General features: G+C 41.6%; 1 protein-coding gene across 1 annotated transcript; it reads right to left on the bottom strand.

Annotated features, from left to right (window-relative positions):
- Positions 1–6909: 6909 nt before the first annotated feature.
- KRTCAP2 (keratinocyte associated protein 2) lies at positions 6910–16837 on the bottom strand. Its single transcript, XM_070766768.1, has 5 exons — positions 16642–16837; positions 15252–15406; positions 13695–13758; positions 13513–13579; positions 6910–7090 (listed from the first exon to the last, which is right to left on the bottom strand). Exons 1-5 carry the CDS (start codon positions 16643–16645, stop codon positions 6967–6969), a joined length of 414 nt encoding a protein of 137 aa, XP_070622869.1. The 5' UTR covers positions 16646–16837; the 3' UTR covers positions 6910–6966.
- Between the last annotated feature and the right edge of the window lie 184 nt (positions 16838–17021).

A 17021-nucleotide genomic window follows, 5' to 3' on the forward strand; every position in this document is an offset into this window, starting at 1 on the left:
GAAGGTTGGTAAGTAGGTAAGTAAATGAGTAAATAAATAAATAAATAAGTAAATAACACAGTTCTACAAAAAATATTTTTTGTACTCATGGCAGTTTGACCTTGTACTTTTCTGAATAATTTTTTGTTCTGATTTTTAAAAAAAATGAATATACGGTAGTTTTTCTGTAGCTGCTATAGCTTCCATGGAGCAGCAATCATTAGAAACATAGAAACATAGAAGACTGATGGCAGAAAAACACCTCATGAACGATCTAGTCTGGCCTTATACTATTTTCTGTATTTTATCTTAGGATGGATCTATGTTTATCCCAGGCATGTTTACATTCAGTTCCTGTGGATTTACCAACCACCTCTGCTGGAAGTTTCTTCCAAGGATCTACTACTCTTTCAGTAAAAAGAAGGTATAGGAAATATATTGACGACATGAAGAAAACAGTAATTAACCACCCACGTTGAAAAGGTAGAAATAACGTAATAACACAAAAATGCTTCTACATCAGAAAATGTATGTATAGAACGAATCAAAGCATGTTTTTGGAATCAGCACACCAAACTCCATAAAACAGACATATCCCCTTTGCTGATGATTTTTGTGTGTGTGTTGACCAGTGTAATCAATCAATCAATCAATCACCCTCAGCCATCCAAGGCTAGGTTCTTTATCCCTGCAATATTTGGGAATCTTTCCCCAGTCAAGAAAGGAAGGGGGGAAAAAAACCACAAATTGCTCTTTGCAAATGTCTGGGTGTGTTTGTGTATGCACAAAAATAAACTCCACTTTTTGTGGGGCTTTCCCCTGACCAATGAATGTTTTTAGTATGATTTTATTGCTAATGAAAGTTTTTAAAGTTAGAATTTTAAAAGATTATTTGTATGGTTATTAATTGGATTACTAGGCTATTGTGTTTTATAATAATTTATAATAATATAATTATATTAATTAGATTTCAGATGTGTTATTGTATATTGGGTTTTTTTTAAATATATGTTGTGAACCGCCCTGAGTCCTCGGAGAGGGGCGGCATACAAACCCAATTAAATATAAATCATAATAAATATAAATATATTAGGGTGGGTACCACGCAGCAGCAGGTCCGAAATAAAGAGGTCATTGCAGAATCTGGTGACTCTTTTGGTGGTCCAGGAGGAGTGGAGCCTCCCTGCTCAGACATAGCTTATCTGAGCAACGATGGGGGTTTCCACTGGGGAAATCCAATTTTTTTTAAAAAAAATTGCAATAGTCTGAGTTTTGTTTTGTTTTTTAAGCAAGTGGGTTGCAAAGCACATCCATCCATATCATCCCGCAGGGCAGGTGTGACCTCTCTCTCTCTCTCTTGGGAAGGTCAAGGTTTCAGCCGCACTGACCCACAATCCTGGTTTGTGAAGACAAACAGACCACACACACATTTGGACCTGCCCGAAGTCAAGGAGGGTGATGAAATTCAACCCTTGTTTCAACTGGCTGCAAGCAGGGCAGGCTGGAAGAAATTTGAGAGTGAGCAGCGTCCCAAGTCGAACTAAAAGATCATCTAGTCTAGCCCCAGTTTTAGTTGTGGGTTCGATGCTGGAATTTCCCCCACCCCGCTCTTTCCGATACTTCTCTAAACAGCTCTTCCCGTCTTCCTAGAAATCGTGTCCCCCCTAAATTCTCTTTTCTTCTCTCTCTCCCTCTTCTCTCTCTCTCCTCTCCTTTTCTCTTCCTCTTCTTTCTCTCTTCTTTTCTTTTCTCTCTTCTCTCTTTCTCTCATCTCTCCCCCTTTTCTTTCTTCTCTTCTTCTTCTCCTCTTTTCTCCTCTTTACTTTCTTCTGTTCCTTTTCTTTTATCTCATCATTCTTTCCCTCTTCTCTCTCCTCTCTTTTTCTCTCCTCTCTTCTCTTCTTTTTCTTCTTTCTCTCTTCTCTTTCACTCTTTTATCTCTTCTCTCTTCTTTCTCTCTCCCTCTCTCTCATATCTTGTCTGGAGCCCTGAGGGTTTTTTTCTCTTTAGTGTGGTGTCAAAAAGAGAATTATCAGCCAATGCAATTTATCTCTTTCTCTTTCTCTCTCTCAATGTTCCTGCTTTGCCTTCTCTGTTTTTATGCCCCCCCCCCCCAGCGAGGGGATCTGAATTCAAAGCTGTTGGCTTTTTATCAGGGGGTTTAGGGGGGTTGGAGATGTTTGGCCCCAGGGACAAGACAATGGGGGCTTATTCTGAAAATCGGGAGGTTGCTGGCTTGACTGATCCCAGTGCTGATTACTTAGAAAAACATATTTTTCTGTGGCTCTTGCTTAATTTGCTCCTGCCACAGCAGGTATGGCCAGGTGTTTACACCAGGGATATTTGTAGATGGGAAGGGAGGGAGGGAGGGAAGGGAGGAAAAGGAGAGAAAGAGGAAAGAAAGGAAGAAATGAAGGAAAAGGGGGAGGAAAAAGGGAGGAAAAGGAAAGGAAGTAATGAGGCGAGGGAGGGAAGGTGATGGAAAAAAAGGAAGGAAGGAAAGAAGGAAGGAAAAGGGGGAGGGAAAAGGGAGAAAAAGGAAAGGAAGTAAGAAGGGGAGGGAGGGAGGGTGATGGGAGGGAAGGAAGGAAGGAAAAGGGGAGGAAAAAGGGAGGAAAAGGAAAGGAAGTAAGAAGGGGAGGGAGGGAGGGTGATGGGAAGGAAGGAAGGAAGGAAAAAGGAAGAAAAAGGGAGAAAATGGGAAGGAAGTAAGGAGGCGAGGGAGGGAAGGTGATGGGAAGAAAGGAAGGGAGGAAGGAAAAGGGAGGGAAAAGGGAGAAAAAGGAAAGGAAGTAAGGAGGGGAGGGAGATAGGGTGATGGGAAGGAAGGAAGGAAGGAAGAGGGAGGGAAAAGGGAGAAAAGGGAAAGGAAGTAAGGAGGGGAGGGAGATAGGGTGATGGGAAGAAAGGAAGGAAGGAAGGAAAAGGGAGGGAAAAAGGAGAAAAAGGAAAGGAAGTAAGGAGGGGAGGGAGGAAAGGAGGAGATGGGAAGGAATAAATGAAAGGAAAGAGGTGGAGAGAAAGGAAGGAAAGGATAGGAAAGAATATATGAATACAGAGGGAGGGAAAGAGGAAGGAATAAACAGACAGATGGAATAAATAAAGAAAGGTATATAAGAAGGAAAGGGAAGAAGGGAGGGAGGGAGAAGGAAGGAAGGATATGTGTGTGGAAAAAAATATGGAGAAAACGAAAGGAAAGAAGGGAAGGAAAATAAAAAGAGGAAAGGGTAAGAAAGGAAGGAAAGGAAAAAAGAAAGGGTAAGAAGGAAAAGGAGGAGAGGAGAGGAAAAAGAGGAAAGAGTAAAAAGGAAAAGGAGGAGCGGAGAGGAAGAAGAGGAGAGGAAAGGAAAAGGAAAGGAAAAGAAAAAGAGGAAAGGGTAAGAAGGAAAGGAGGAGAGGAAAGAAAGACGAGAAAAGGATAAGGAAAGGAAGAGAGGAAGGGAAAGGGGAGGAAAGGAAGAGAGGAAGGGAAAAGAGGAAAGGGTAAGAAGGAATAGAGAGGGAGAGGAGAGGATTTCAATGTCAAAAGAGTCCCTCCAAATCTTATCTCTTCTTCCCAGCTTTGGCAAACCGAGCGCCTTTCCCTCTTTGGCCGATGCCCGCAGATTCAACCTGGCCCTTCACCCAATGCCCACAGACTCCTGCCAACCAACTTTCCCAGCCAAACACTTATACTTCTTCCTCCCCTCCTTACTGAGAAAAAGCAAAACAAAACAGAAAAACAAACACACTAAAAAAAAATTTTTTTTTAAACCAGCCGGTGTGTGTGTGTGGTCACTTGGCGCTCGCCCCAGGCCAGTCCAGCAAATTGGGACTTGTTATGCCAAGTCCCCCCCCCCCCAAAAGAACCCCCAGAGAGGGAGGGAGCCAAAGAGGTGATTGGAGCCGTCTTGGAAGTAAATAAAACCCTCGCTGGAGGTTGGAGACTTGCTGCAACCTGCCCGGGTTTCCCGCGAACGCTACTCACCTTGCCTACAGGTCTAAACACACATCGCTGGAGAGAAAGCAAAGAAAGAAGGGAAATAAAAGATTGAGACATTGGGCAGGCTTGAAAAAAATTAAAAAACACAGGCCGGACCTCTTGGCCAATTGTATTTCCCCCATTTTTGAAAGGAGTGTTTGATTCCCTCCTTCCCATCTATCTGTGTGTGTGTGTCTCTCTCTCTCTGGAGAAAAAAAAAATCCCACCCCCTTGCAATTTTGCTTTAGGGTGGGTGGGTTTTTTTACTCCTGGGAGGAGAAAGGGTAGAAGACCCTTCGTTACTCCCAGCTGGATTTTGATCAGGTGAGAGCAGGGATACGGCAACGGTCGTTAAGTGTGGGAAAACGGTCATATAAGTTACTTTTTGTCCGTACCATTATAACTTTGAACAGTCACTAAATGGGCTGCTGAAAGTTGAGGACTATTGATAGATAGATAGATAGATAGATAGATAGATAGATAGATAGATAGATAGATAGAGATAGATAGATAGATAGATAGATAGATAGATAGATAGATAGAGATAGATAGATAGATAGTCAGATAGGGACAGAAAACACAGATAGATGATAGGTAGATGACAGAGAGTGATGATAGAGAAAAAAGATAGATAAATAGAAATAGATAGAAAAATAGACAAATAGATGATAGATAGATTGGTAGGTAGGTAGGTAGGTAGGTAGATAGAGATAAATAGATAGAGATAGATAGATAGAGATAGAGAGAGAGAGAGAGAGATAAGATAGATAGATAGATAGATAGATAGAGATATAGAGAGATTGATAGATAGATAAGACGGACAGACATATAGGATGGATGGAGAGACAGAAAACATACAGACAGATAGATGATAGGTAGATGAGAGAGTGATGATAGAGAAAAAATAGATATAGAAATAGATAGGTAGAGAGATAGTTAGAGAGAGAGATAGAGAGATAAATAGTCCTAAATTCTTCTTGTCTTCCCATTGTTTTTCTTTTGTAACAGTTTCCTAATCCCTTATTTCAGTGCCACCATAATTTCAGTCCCTAAGTTGTAAATCGAGGATGATGTGGAACAAGCCTACATTGTTTGTTTGGGGGAGGGGGTGATGCCCCATCCTGGCTCAGCGGACCTTCCTTTAAAAAAAACCACACTCCTCCTCTTTAAAAAAAAACATATACGGTATATTTTTCCAAATTGAAAGAACCTTTGTGCGGTTTTTTTTTTTAAACAACAGCCGGGAAAACACTCAGGCCATATTGCCCAGAGAGGAGGGGGGGGGGATTTTAAATATAGCCCACCTACCCAATTGCACAAACACACACCCTTTCCTTGGCTGCTGGGTTGTTTTCCTTGTAATCAAACCTTGGGAGGTTGGATTGGAGGGGGGTGGGATGGAGAGGAAAGGGTTGAGTTACAGGAGGCTGGAAGGCTTTTGCAAGGAATGAAGCCCCCCCACTCCTGCCCCCTGCCCCCCCCAACTACCCCCATCCGTGGGCTCCTCCTATTCTATCCCATCTCCTATTCTATCCTATCCCATCTCCTATTCTATTCTATCCCATCTCCTATTCTATTCTATTCTATCCCATCTCCTATTCTATTCTATTCTAACGTTTTGTAAACTGGGAAGATACAACATAAAATACTATTCTATCCTATCTCCTATCCTATTCTATCCCATCTCCTATTCTATTCTATTCTATTCTATTCTAACCTTTTGTAAACTGGGAAGATACAACATAAAATACTATTCTATCCTATCTCCTATCCTATTCTATTCTATCCCATCTCCTATTCTATTCTATTCTATTCTATTCTAACCTTTTGTAAACTGGGAAGATACAACATAAAATACTATTCTATCCTATCTCCTATCCTATTCTATTCTATTCTAATCTTTTGTAAACTGGGAATTTTCAACATAAAATAAATTTATAGTAACACCCGCCCCCCACTCCCCAATCTCAGGTGGCTTTTAAAATGCACCTGAGATTCCCTTGTGAACGAAGAAGAAAGGGCAATGTTAAACAAAGCCTGCCAGAAATTAAGATTAAAATAAAATAAAAGGACTGATCGTTCCTTGTCCAACATCGCCCCCTGCTGGAGATATGATTGTGGCGCGGTGTTGAGAAGGACCATCTTCCTGGCCTCTGGGTTGGCGATAACACCCATCATCCCCAGCCTGTCACTCACGTCCAGGGGGCGGGCTAGGGTGCCTGGCCTCTCCTTGCCTCAAAGAGATACAATTTCCCTATTTATTATTACTCACCATCCAAAATATACTCTTTAATTCTATATACAAGTATATAAACATGTGACACATATATATATATACAGTATATGTAGATTGTTCTGAGTTCGGGTTTTGCCCCGTGTAATGTTTTGAGTGTCTATGCGACGTTTCGGTGAAATCACATTCACCATCATCAGGCTAAAGTTATAAGCTTCGTGCTGCTGTAAATATGGAATTTACATATTTACATATTTACAGCAGCACGAAGCTTAAAACTTCAGCCTGATGATGGTGAATGTGATTTCACTGAAACGTCGCATAGACACTCAAAACATTACAGGGGGTAAAACCCGAACTCAGAACAATCTACATACATATACCCGTGAAAATCTACGAAAACAAATATATATATATATATATATATATATGCCATACATGTACATACATATTACACACAGGCACACAAAAATATACATTATCTACTATATAAACTGTATGTTATGTACACACGTACGCACGCACAGCTCTTCCAAAATTATACACATTCAACCTCATTTACTGCGATAGGAAAATTATACCCAGAACCCGGGAGGGGGAAAAAAGAAAAAAAAATTCAATTTTTTTTCTACCGGTTCTGCGTACCTGACCAAAATTCTTCTACCGGTTCTGCGTACCTGACCGTACCCATAGGAGCCCATCACTTATATACTATATATATATATGAAATGAATCCTCCGAGGGAGAGAGGTTTTATTGAATGAAATTGATGGAAAACCGAATGATTCCGTCGTCAATTCCTCTTGCGACTTTTGCTGACTGTCTTGGCGGGCACGGCGGAGGCTGGGGTGGCCGTTTGGTAGAAGGTGGAGGAGATCTTCTGGATGTAGTAGAGGGCAACTAGGGAGAAGAGTAAGCTGCAAGGGGGAGGGAGAGAGAGAGAGAGAGAGAGAGAGAGAAATTAAACGGATTTACTGTTATGTCGGGAGCTCGGATAGAACTCCGTTTGGTCAAGAGGAGGTAAAGGTGGACAGACAAGATAAAGGAGTCTTTCCTTTTTCTTCCTTCTCTCTGCTCCTTTTTTTTCTTTTGTTCCCCTTTTCTCTGCTTCCTTTCTATCTCTCCCTTTCCTCTATTTCCTTCTGTTTCTCCTTCCTTCTCCTCCAATCCTCCCTTTTTTATTTTCTTCCCTTCCCTTTCTTCCTTTGCTTTTAAGCCTTTTCCTCCTTCCTCTAGTTCTTTTTCCCTTCCTTCTTTCCCTCCTAGCTATCCCTTCATTTCTTCTTCCCTCTGCTGATCTTTTCCCTTCCTTCCTTCCTTCCTTTTCTTTCTTCCCCTATTAAGCCTTTTCCTCCTTCCACTAGTTCTTTCTTTCTTTTTCTTTTCTTTCTTTTTGCCCTTTTCCCCTCTTTTCCTTTCCTCCCTTTTCCCCCATCCCTTCATTCCTTCCTCCCTCTGCTTATCTTTTCCCCTTCCTTCCTTCCTTCTTTTCCTCCCCTATTAAAACCTTTTTCTCCTTCCTCTAGTTCTTTCTTCCTTTCTTTCTCTCTATCTCACTTTGCCTTTATCTTTCTTTCTCTTTGCCCTTCTTTTCTTTTCCTTTCCTCCCTTCTTTCCCCATCTATCCCTTCATTTCTTCTGCTGATCTTTTCCCTTCCTTCCTTCTTTTCCTTCCTTTTCTTTCTTCCCTATTAAGCCTTTTCCTCCTTCCACTAGTTTTTTCCTTCCTTCTTTCTTTTTCTTTTCTTTCTTTTTGCCCTTTTTCCCTCTTTTCCTTTCCTCCCTTTTTCCCCATCTATCCCTTCATTCCTTCCTCCCTCTGCTTATCTTTTCCCCTTCCTTCCTTCTTTTCCTTCCTTTTCTTTCTTCCCTATTAAGCCTTTTCCTCCTTCCACTAGTTTTTTCCTTCCTTCTTTCTTTTTCTTTTCTTTCTTTTTGCCCTTTTTCCCTCTTTTCCTTTCCTCCCTTTTTCCCCATCTATCCCTTCATTCCTTCCTCCCTCTGCTTATCTTTTCCCCTTCCTTCCTTCTTTTCCTCCCCTATTAAAACCTTTTTCTCCTTCCTCTAGTAGTTCTTTCTTCCTTTCTTTCTCTCTATCTCACTTTGCCTTTATCTTTCTTTCTCTTTGCCCTTCTTTTCTTTTCCTTTCCTCTCTTCTTTCCCCATCTATCCCTTCATTCCTATCTCCCTCTGCTTATCTTTCCCCTTCCTTCCTTCTTTTCCTTCCCTATTAAACCTTTTCCTCCTTCCTCTAGTTCTTTCTTTTTCCCTTTCTTCCTTTTTCTTTTCTTTCTTTCTCTCTCTTTGCCCTTCCTTTCTTTTTTCCCTTTCCTCCCTTCTTTCCCCATCTATCCCTTCATTCCTATCTCCCTCTGCTTATCTTTCCCCTTCCTTCCTTCTTTTCCTTCCCTATTAAACCTTTTCCTCCTTCCTCTAGTTCTTTCTTTTTCTCTTTCCTTTTTCTTTTCTGTCTTTCTCTTTGCCCTTCCTTTCTTTTTTCCCCTTTCCTTCCTCCTTTCCCCATCTATCACTTCATTTCTTCCTCCCTCTGCTTATCTTTCCCCTTCCTTCCTTCCTTTCCTTCCCTATTAAACCTTTTCCTCCTTCCTCTAGTTCTTTCTCTTTCTTTCTCTCTCTCTTTGCCTTTCTTTCTCTTTGCCCTTCCTTTCTTTTCCTTCCCTTCCTTCTTTCCCCCATCTATCCCTTCATTCCTTCCTCCCTCTGCTTATCTTTCCCCGTCCTTCCTCCCTTCCCTCCCATCTATCCCTCCTTCCGCTTATCTTTCTTCTCCTCCCTTTCTTCCACCTCCCAACAAGACTTTTCAAAGATTTTTTAAAAAAAAAAACATAGGATTTTTTTGTTGTTGTTGCTCACATTCCTAATCTCTTTTAAAACTCTTTTAATTGCCTTAAGAGCTGGGCCAAGTATTTCTCCTCCTGCCTTTTTATTAGACTTAAGACTTTACGGCTCTCCCGTCAATAGTTAAGCTATGCTGATCTTATTATTTAGCCGTCCTTCCCAAAGCTCTTTTCTCCAATTCCAAATCAGCCTCTTTCCCAGACCTGCTCAAAGTCAGACCACCCCTTTAGCCAGAATTATTTGGATTTAAGGATCTGTGTCTGGATTAAAAGAATAGAGTTGGAAGGGACCTCGGAGGTCCTCTAGTCCAACCCCCTGCTCAGTCAGCAAACCCTACAGCAAACTGTTATCTAACATCTTCTTAAAAACTTCCAGTATTGGAGCATTCACAACTTCTGGTGGCAAGCTGTTCCACTGATTAATTGTCCTCGCTTTCAGGAAATTTCTCCTTAGTTCTCAGTTGCTTCTCTCCTTGTTTAGTTTCCACCCATTGCTTCTTGCTCTACCCTCGGGTGCTTTGGAGAATAGGTTCTTTGTGGCAACCCCTAAAATACTGGAAGACTGCATGAGTCAAAAAGAGGGCGGTGAAAATATTTGCTGACCCCTCTCACATCCTGGATACAAACTGTTTCAACTCCTACCCTCAAAACCTTGCTACAGAGCACTGCACATCAACACAACTAGACACAAGAACAGTTTTTCCCCCGAACGCCATCACTCTGCTAAACCAATAATTCCCTCGACACTGTCAGACTTTTTACTAAGTCTGCACTTCTACTCCTACTAGTTTTTTCTCATCATTCCTATCATCCTTTTCCTCCCACTTACGACTGCATGAATGTAACTTGTTGCTTGTATCCTAAGATTTTTATTAATATTGATTGTTTCTTCATTGCTTATTTGACCCCTATGACAATCATTAAGTGTTGTACCACATGATTCTTGACAAATGTATCTTTTCCTTTTATGTACACTGAGAGCATCTGCACCAAAGACAAATTCCTTGTGTGTCCAATCACACTTGGCCAATAAAATTCTATTCTATTCTATTCTATCATGTAGAACAATGTCATTTGGCGGGACCCAGAAGAGCCTTCTCTGTGGCGGCCCCGACCCTCTGGAACCAGCTCTCCCCAGATATCAGAGTTGCCCCCACCCTCCTTGCCTTTCGCAAGCTCCTTAAAATCCACCTCTGTCGTCAGGCATGGGGGAATTGAGATATCCCCTTCCCCCTAGGCTTATAGAATTCATACATGGTATGCTTGTTTGTATGATTGGTCTCTCAAATTGGGGTTTTAAAGATTATTTTTTAATATTAGATTTGTTACATTGTTTTCTTTATTGTTGTTAGCCGCCCCGATTCTAATAAATCTAATAAATAAATGAATGAATGAATGAATGAATGAATAATAAACATAGAAACACAGAAGTCTGACGGCAGAAAAAGACCTCCTGGTCCATCTAGTCTGCCCTTATACTATATTCTGTATTTTATCTTAGGATGGATATGTGTTTATCCCAGGCATGTTTAAATTCAGTTACTGTGGATTTATCTACCACGTCTGCTGGAAGTTTGTTCCAAGGATCTACTACTCTTTCAGTAAAATAATATTTTCTCATGTTTCTTTTGATCTTTCCCCCAACTAACTTCAGATTGTGTCCCCTTGTTCTTGTGTTCACTTTCCTATTAAAAACACTTCCCTCCTGGACCTTATTTAACCCTTTAATATATTTAAATGTTTCGATCATGTCCCCCCTTTTCCTTCTGTCCTCCAGACTATACAGATTGAGTTCATTAAGTCTTTCCTGATACGTTTTATGCTTAAGACCTTCCACCATTCTTGTAGCCCGTCTTTGGACCCATTCAATTTCGTCAATATGTTTTTGTAGGTGAGGTCTCCAGAACTGAACACAGTATTCCAAATGTGGTCTCACCAGCCCTCCATACAGCCGGGGTCACAATCTCCCTCTTCCTGCTTGTTATACCTCTAGCTATGCAGCCAAGCATCCTACTTGCTTTCCCTACCCCTAATCCTTCTTTTCATTAAACTCGCCATGCCCAGTTCTTGCAACTGTTCTTCATATACACTGCTCAAAAAAAAAATTAAGGGAACACTTAAACAACACAATATAACTCCAAAAAAATCAAACTTCTGTGAAATCAAACTTGTCCACTTAGGAAGCAACACTGATGGACAATCAATTTCACAGGCTGTTGTGCACATTCAATTTTGTACAGAACAAAGTATCCAATGAGAATATTTCATTCTTTCAGGTCTAGGATGTGTTCTTTGAATGTTCCCTTTAGGTATTTCTTTGAGCAGTGTATTTTAGCCTCTGGTCCCTTAACCATCTTTGTCGCTCTTCTCTGCATTTTTTCTAGAGTCTCAACATCCTTTTTGCATCATGCGGCCAAAACTAAAGACAGGATTCTAAGTGTGGCCTTTACCAGAGTACAGTGGTCCCTCTACTTAAGAACTTCATTCGTTCCGTGACCAGGTTCTTAAGTAGAAAAGTTGGGTAAGTAGAAGCAATTTTTCCCATAGGAATGAATGTAAAAGCAAATAATGCGTGCAAACCCATTAGGAAAGAGGCAACCTCACGCCGGGTGTATGGGAGGCAGCTCGAGGGAGTCACCGCAGTGAAATGGTTTATTCCCTCTCCAAGCACCCAGAGAAAGGAAAACGCTATGTTCGCTCTGGCCAGCCCAGAGCGAACGTAGCATTGTCCTTTCTCTGGGTGTTTGGAGAGGGAATACTGTAAACCACTTCGCTGTGGTGACTCCCTCGCAGGGAGCGTTTCTTTTCTCTGGGCGCTGGCAGAGGTTTATTCCCTCTCCAAGCGCCCAGAGAAAATGCTTCGTTCTCTCTGGGCTGCCAAAGCCTCCTTAAGCGCCACTGAAAGGCTCCTCTGGCAGCCCAGAAAAGCCCGAGATGGCTGGGATTAAAGGGGGAAATAGCAGGAAACTGGCCGGGCCTTCGTGCCGCTCTCAAATTTCCTGGGAAATTTTTCTAGGCTTGGGTTCTTAAGTAAAAAATGGTTCTTAAGAAGAGGCAAAAAAAAAATATTGAACACCCAATTCTTCTCTAGAAAAGTTCTTAAGTAGAGGCGTTCTTAGGTAGTGGTACCACTCTATTTATTATTAAGATACACTTTCAATCCTGGGTCTAGAAAGCTTAGAACTAAGACACCTTAAACAAGATCTAAGTATGGCCCACAAGATCATATGCTGCAACGTCCTGCCTGTCGGCGACGACTTCAGCTCCAACCACAACAACACAAGAGCACACAACTGATTTAAACTTAATATTAACCGCTCCAAACTTGACTGTAAAAAATACGACTTCAGTAACCGAGTTATTGAAGCGTGGAACTCATTACCGGACTCCATAGTGTCATCCCCAAACCCCCAACACTTTACCCTTAGATTATCCACGGTTGACCTATCCAGATTCCTAAGAGATCAGTAAGGGGCGAGTACAAGTGCACTAGAGTGCCTTCCGTCCTCTGTCCTATTGCTCTCCTATATCTCCTATACCTTTCTTCTATTCCTATATCTCTTCTTCTATTCTTTCATTGATATGTTCCTATGCCTTCTCTTCTCTTCTTTCTTAGATATATTTTACTATGAGTATATCCTCTATAACTTTCATCATGTATTTTACTATGTGTGTATAATCGCCAGAAATTTCCAAATCCTACACGGGAAGAAACCCGAATATACCAAGACCATCATACCTGTACCCATGAAAATCTACGAATGTATGTATGTATGTATGTATGTCAAATGTTTTTTTAGCTGGAATTTTAAAATTAAGGGAGACTAGGATGGTCCCATTTCAACCATCCTAGTCTCCCTTAATTTTAAAATTCCAGCTAAAAAAACATTTGACACATACAGAATATAGTTGTCGGCTATAAATAAATTAACTGCTTTGAAATGGTCCTGGGTTGGGCCTAGAGGCAAAAAGGAGCTGTGACATTCCTTCTATATACCAGGGTGATCCGACATAAAAAAACAACAAAAAACCCCACAACATATATATATATGTAGATTGTTCTGAGTTCGGGTTTTGCCCCGTGTAATATTTTGAGTGTCTATGCGACGTTTCGGTGAAATCACATTCACCATCATCAGGCTGAAGTTTTAAGCTTCGTGCTGCTGTAAATATGGATAAATATATATACCCACTAAAATCCTCATTGTGTATTGGACAAAATAAATAAATAAAAACCTTTCTTCCATTCCGATAGCTCTTCTTCTATTCTTTCATTGATATGTTCTATTCCTATGCCTTCTCTTCTCTTCTTTCTTAGATATATTTTACTATGAGTATCTCCTCTATAATCTTCATTATGTATTTTACTATGTGTATACCCAACTAAAACCCTCATTGTGTTTTGGACAAAATCAATCACTCAATAAATCAATCAATAAATAAGATAAATCCCACCCACCCCAGCCCACCTCTGTCCTTACCAAGTGGTGACACACACTCGATGAATCAGCCCCGATGCAAATAGGGCCAGCAGGAGACAGGAAATAACTACAGACAGGAGGAGAGAGAGAGGGGGGGGGGGAGAAAGGTTTAAAAAAATCAGGATAATCGGTCGAGCAGCGCTTCCCGAGAGAGCCACCCACACCTTCTGAAATTGACTCACTTTCAGGAAAGACCTTCGCTTGGAACCCTTTGCCGAAAATCAGGCTTTCCAGATTGTTGAAGGCCTTTGAGAGGGTGTTAAGGACGACAATTGTCAGCAAGGCAGGATGTAAAATTTTGCAACAGGTCTTAAGCCTGGCGGCTCTTGAAAAAAAATCCTTTGTAAGGTTTTTAAATGGCGGGAGAAGCTGTTTTTAATACCTTTTATCAATTAAGGCCTTGTCCCGAAATGGACTTAATGACCGGAATTGAGATGGAGATTTCTGCGGCTAAGCGAGACAGTTCTTTAAGGGAATTTTGCTCCATTTTTTACAGCCTTTCTCGCCATTGAAAAAGAATCCCTGCCTTTGTTGTTAAAATGGTGAATTGTCATGGACCAGGGTAGATAAAAAATTGGATTTTAAAAAACAAATCAATCGTTTTTTAAAATTTAAATCTGTTTTTTTTTCTTTAAATCAATTTATTTCATCAATTTTATTTAAACCGATTTATCAATTATTATTTTTATCACATTAGAAACATAGAAACATATTGGTTTAATTCCAGCTCGATTTAAATCATATATAGAAACATAGACGATTGACGGCAGAAAAAGACCTCATGGTTCATCTAGTTTGCCATTATACTATTTCCTGTATTTTATCTTAGGATGGATCTATGTCTCTCCCAGGCATATTTAAATTCAGTTACTGTGGATTTACGAACCACATCTGCTGGAAGTTTGTCCCAAGGATCTACTACTCTTTCAGTAAAATAATATTTTCTAATGTTCTAATGATCTTTCCCCCAACTAACCTCAGATTGTGGCCCCTTGTTCTTGGGTTCACTTTCTTATTAAAAACACTTCCCCTCCTGAACTTTATTTAACCCTTTTACAAGTTCAATTAAAAAAATATTTATTTATTAGACTTGTATGTTGCCCCTCTCCGAAGACTCGGAGTAGCATACAAGTCTATAAGATATTGACAAAATTGAATGGGTCCAAAGACGGGCTACAAGAATGGTGGAAGGTCTTAAGCATAAAACGTATCAGGAAAGACTTCATGAACACAATCTGTATAGTCTGGAGGACAGAAGGGAAAGGGGGGACATGATCGAAACATTTAAATATGTCAAAGGGTTAAATAAGGTTCCGGAGGGAAGTGTTTTCAATAGGAAAGTGAACCCAAGAACAAGGGGACACAATCTGAGGTTAGTTGGGGGAAAGATCAAAAGCAACATGAGAAAATATTATTTGACTGAAAGAATCAGAAATGCTTGGAACAAACTTCCAGAAGACGTGGTTGGTAAATCCACAGGAACTGAATTTAAACATGCCTGGGATAAACATAGATCCATCCTAAGATAAAATAACACAAAATAGCATAAGGGCAGCCTAGATAGACCGTGAGGTCTTCTTCTGCCGTCAATCTTCTATGTTTCCATATAAGATTTAAATCGAGCTGGAATTAAACCAAGCCTTTTAACCTGGGGTGTCAATTGAGACTTTAATCGCGATTTCAATCCCTTCGATTTCAATCCAATCCACCCTGCCCAACACCCACCATACAAAGGATACGGTGAGGGAGAAAATGAAGAGGGCAGATCCCAGCAGACCCCCTTGGATGGTCAACCATTCACTGGAGGCCAAATGGCGGCTGTACATTTGCATCCCGGTGAAAAGCAGCAGAGATAACAAGGAGGAAAGGACCAAAGAAATTCCAGTACTGACAGCTAGAAAGACAAAAAACAGACGGATCAGAGCTGATTCGGTCATCGGGAAGAGTCGGTCATTGGCAAGGGTTAGGTGGGGGGATCCAGGCTGGGAAAATCCGGCCTATGATGGTTTGTTTGAGGCACGCATCCTGGCTTATCCAGGGTTGGAGGGCAGAAGGAGAAGAGGGGGCGTCTTTCCATCCTGGGATCAGGCCGGTGGGGTGCAGCTTTGGACGAATGTCCAGGCAGAGGGAGGGAAGCTGCCTCCCTGGAGTAGTTTATTAAAATAATAGGAAGGTGGGATGTAAAGTCATTACAAATTTAGCGATGTTGTTCTTGGGTGCAAAGGCCATTTCGTTCTCCACCAGAAACGTGGCTGAACTGTACAGGATCGAAACTTGCAAAAGATTAAAAAGTTATTTTAAATATTAGAGTTTTTAGTTGCATGCGAATCACAAAGGTTTTCTGCCCGAGATGTCCTTTACCCATAATTCCCTCCGTCTACAATGCTCCTTTACCCATAATTCCTTCCGTCCACAATGCCTTTACCCATAATTCCCTCCATCTACAATACTATTTACTCATAATTCCCTCCATCTACAATGACTTTACCCATAATTCCCTCCATCTACAATACTCCTTTACTCATAATTCCCTCCGTCTACAATACTCCTTTACCCATAATTCCCTCCATCCACAATGCCTTTACCCATAATTCCCTCCCTCCACAATGCTCCTTTACCCATAATCCCCTCCATCCACAATGCCTTTACCCATAATTCCCTCCATCTACAATACTACTTTACTCATAATTCCCTCCATCTACAATACTACTTTACTCATAATTCCCTCCATCTACAATACTACTTTACTCATAATTCCCTCCATCCACAATGCCTTTACCCATAATTCCCTCCATCTACAATACTACTTTACTCATAATTCCCTCCATCTACAGTACTATTTTACTCATAATTCCCTCCATCCACAATGCCTTTACCCATCATTTTCTCCCTCCACAATACTCCTTTACCCATAATTCCCTCCCTCCACAATACTCCTTTACCCATAATTTCCTTGTACCCACAATGCCCTTTTTGAAAGAGAGCAAGCACAATGGCACCAATAGCTGTCTTTGCCCAGGGAAGCTGTGCTATTGGGGGATGATGGGGATTGTAGTCCAACACAACTTGCCCACTCGTACCATGTTACTCAGGATGCCCACCTGCCCCCTGCCCAAGAGACCACGTTACCCATAATGCCCCGCGCGACGCCCCTGCTCCGTCCGCCGAGCCAACGATCCCTCCTCGGTTTGAACCAGAGCGTCGGTCTGCTTTGCGCATGCGCCGCCGGGAAGAGACTTTCCTCCCCAACCACGGTGGCGCTTCTTTTCGCGCACGCGCGAGGCCGCCCCGGCGGCTGAGCGCCTACGTGTACTTTTCCTTCCGTGCCTGCGCACAATTGAGCGTGAGGAAGGGAGGGGTGGCCAGCGGAACGCTTTGGTACATGCGCGCTGACCGCCTCGAGAGTTCCTTTTTCCACCGCTAGGGTTATCCTCGCGCCTCTGCCTTCCCCCGAGGCGCCGAACAAAGCGAGGCGTGACTTCCGAAATGGGTTCGAGACCCGCCACCCC

Source organism: Erythrolamprus reginae, chromosome 13 (assembly GCF_031021105.1).
Source record: "Erythrolamprus reginae isolate rEryReg1 chromosome 13, rEryReg1.hap1, whole genome shotgun sequence".
NCBI lineage: Eukaryota > Metazoa > Chordata > Lepidosauria > Squamata > Dipsadidae > Erythrolamprus > Erythrolamprus reginae.

Excerpts from the sequence above, each read along its gene's own strand:
- KRTCAP2 (XM_070766768.1), bottom strand. Across the intron at positions 13,759-15,251 it reads TCTTCATTTTCTCCCTCACC|GCCTTCAACAATCTGGAAAG; the intron begins GTATCCTTTGTA and ends ACCCTCTCAAAG. Across the intron at positions 13,580-13,694 it reads AGCGAAGGTCTTTCCTGAAA|TTATTTCCTGTCTCCTGCTG; the intron begins GTGAGTCAATTT and ends TCCTGTCTGTAG.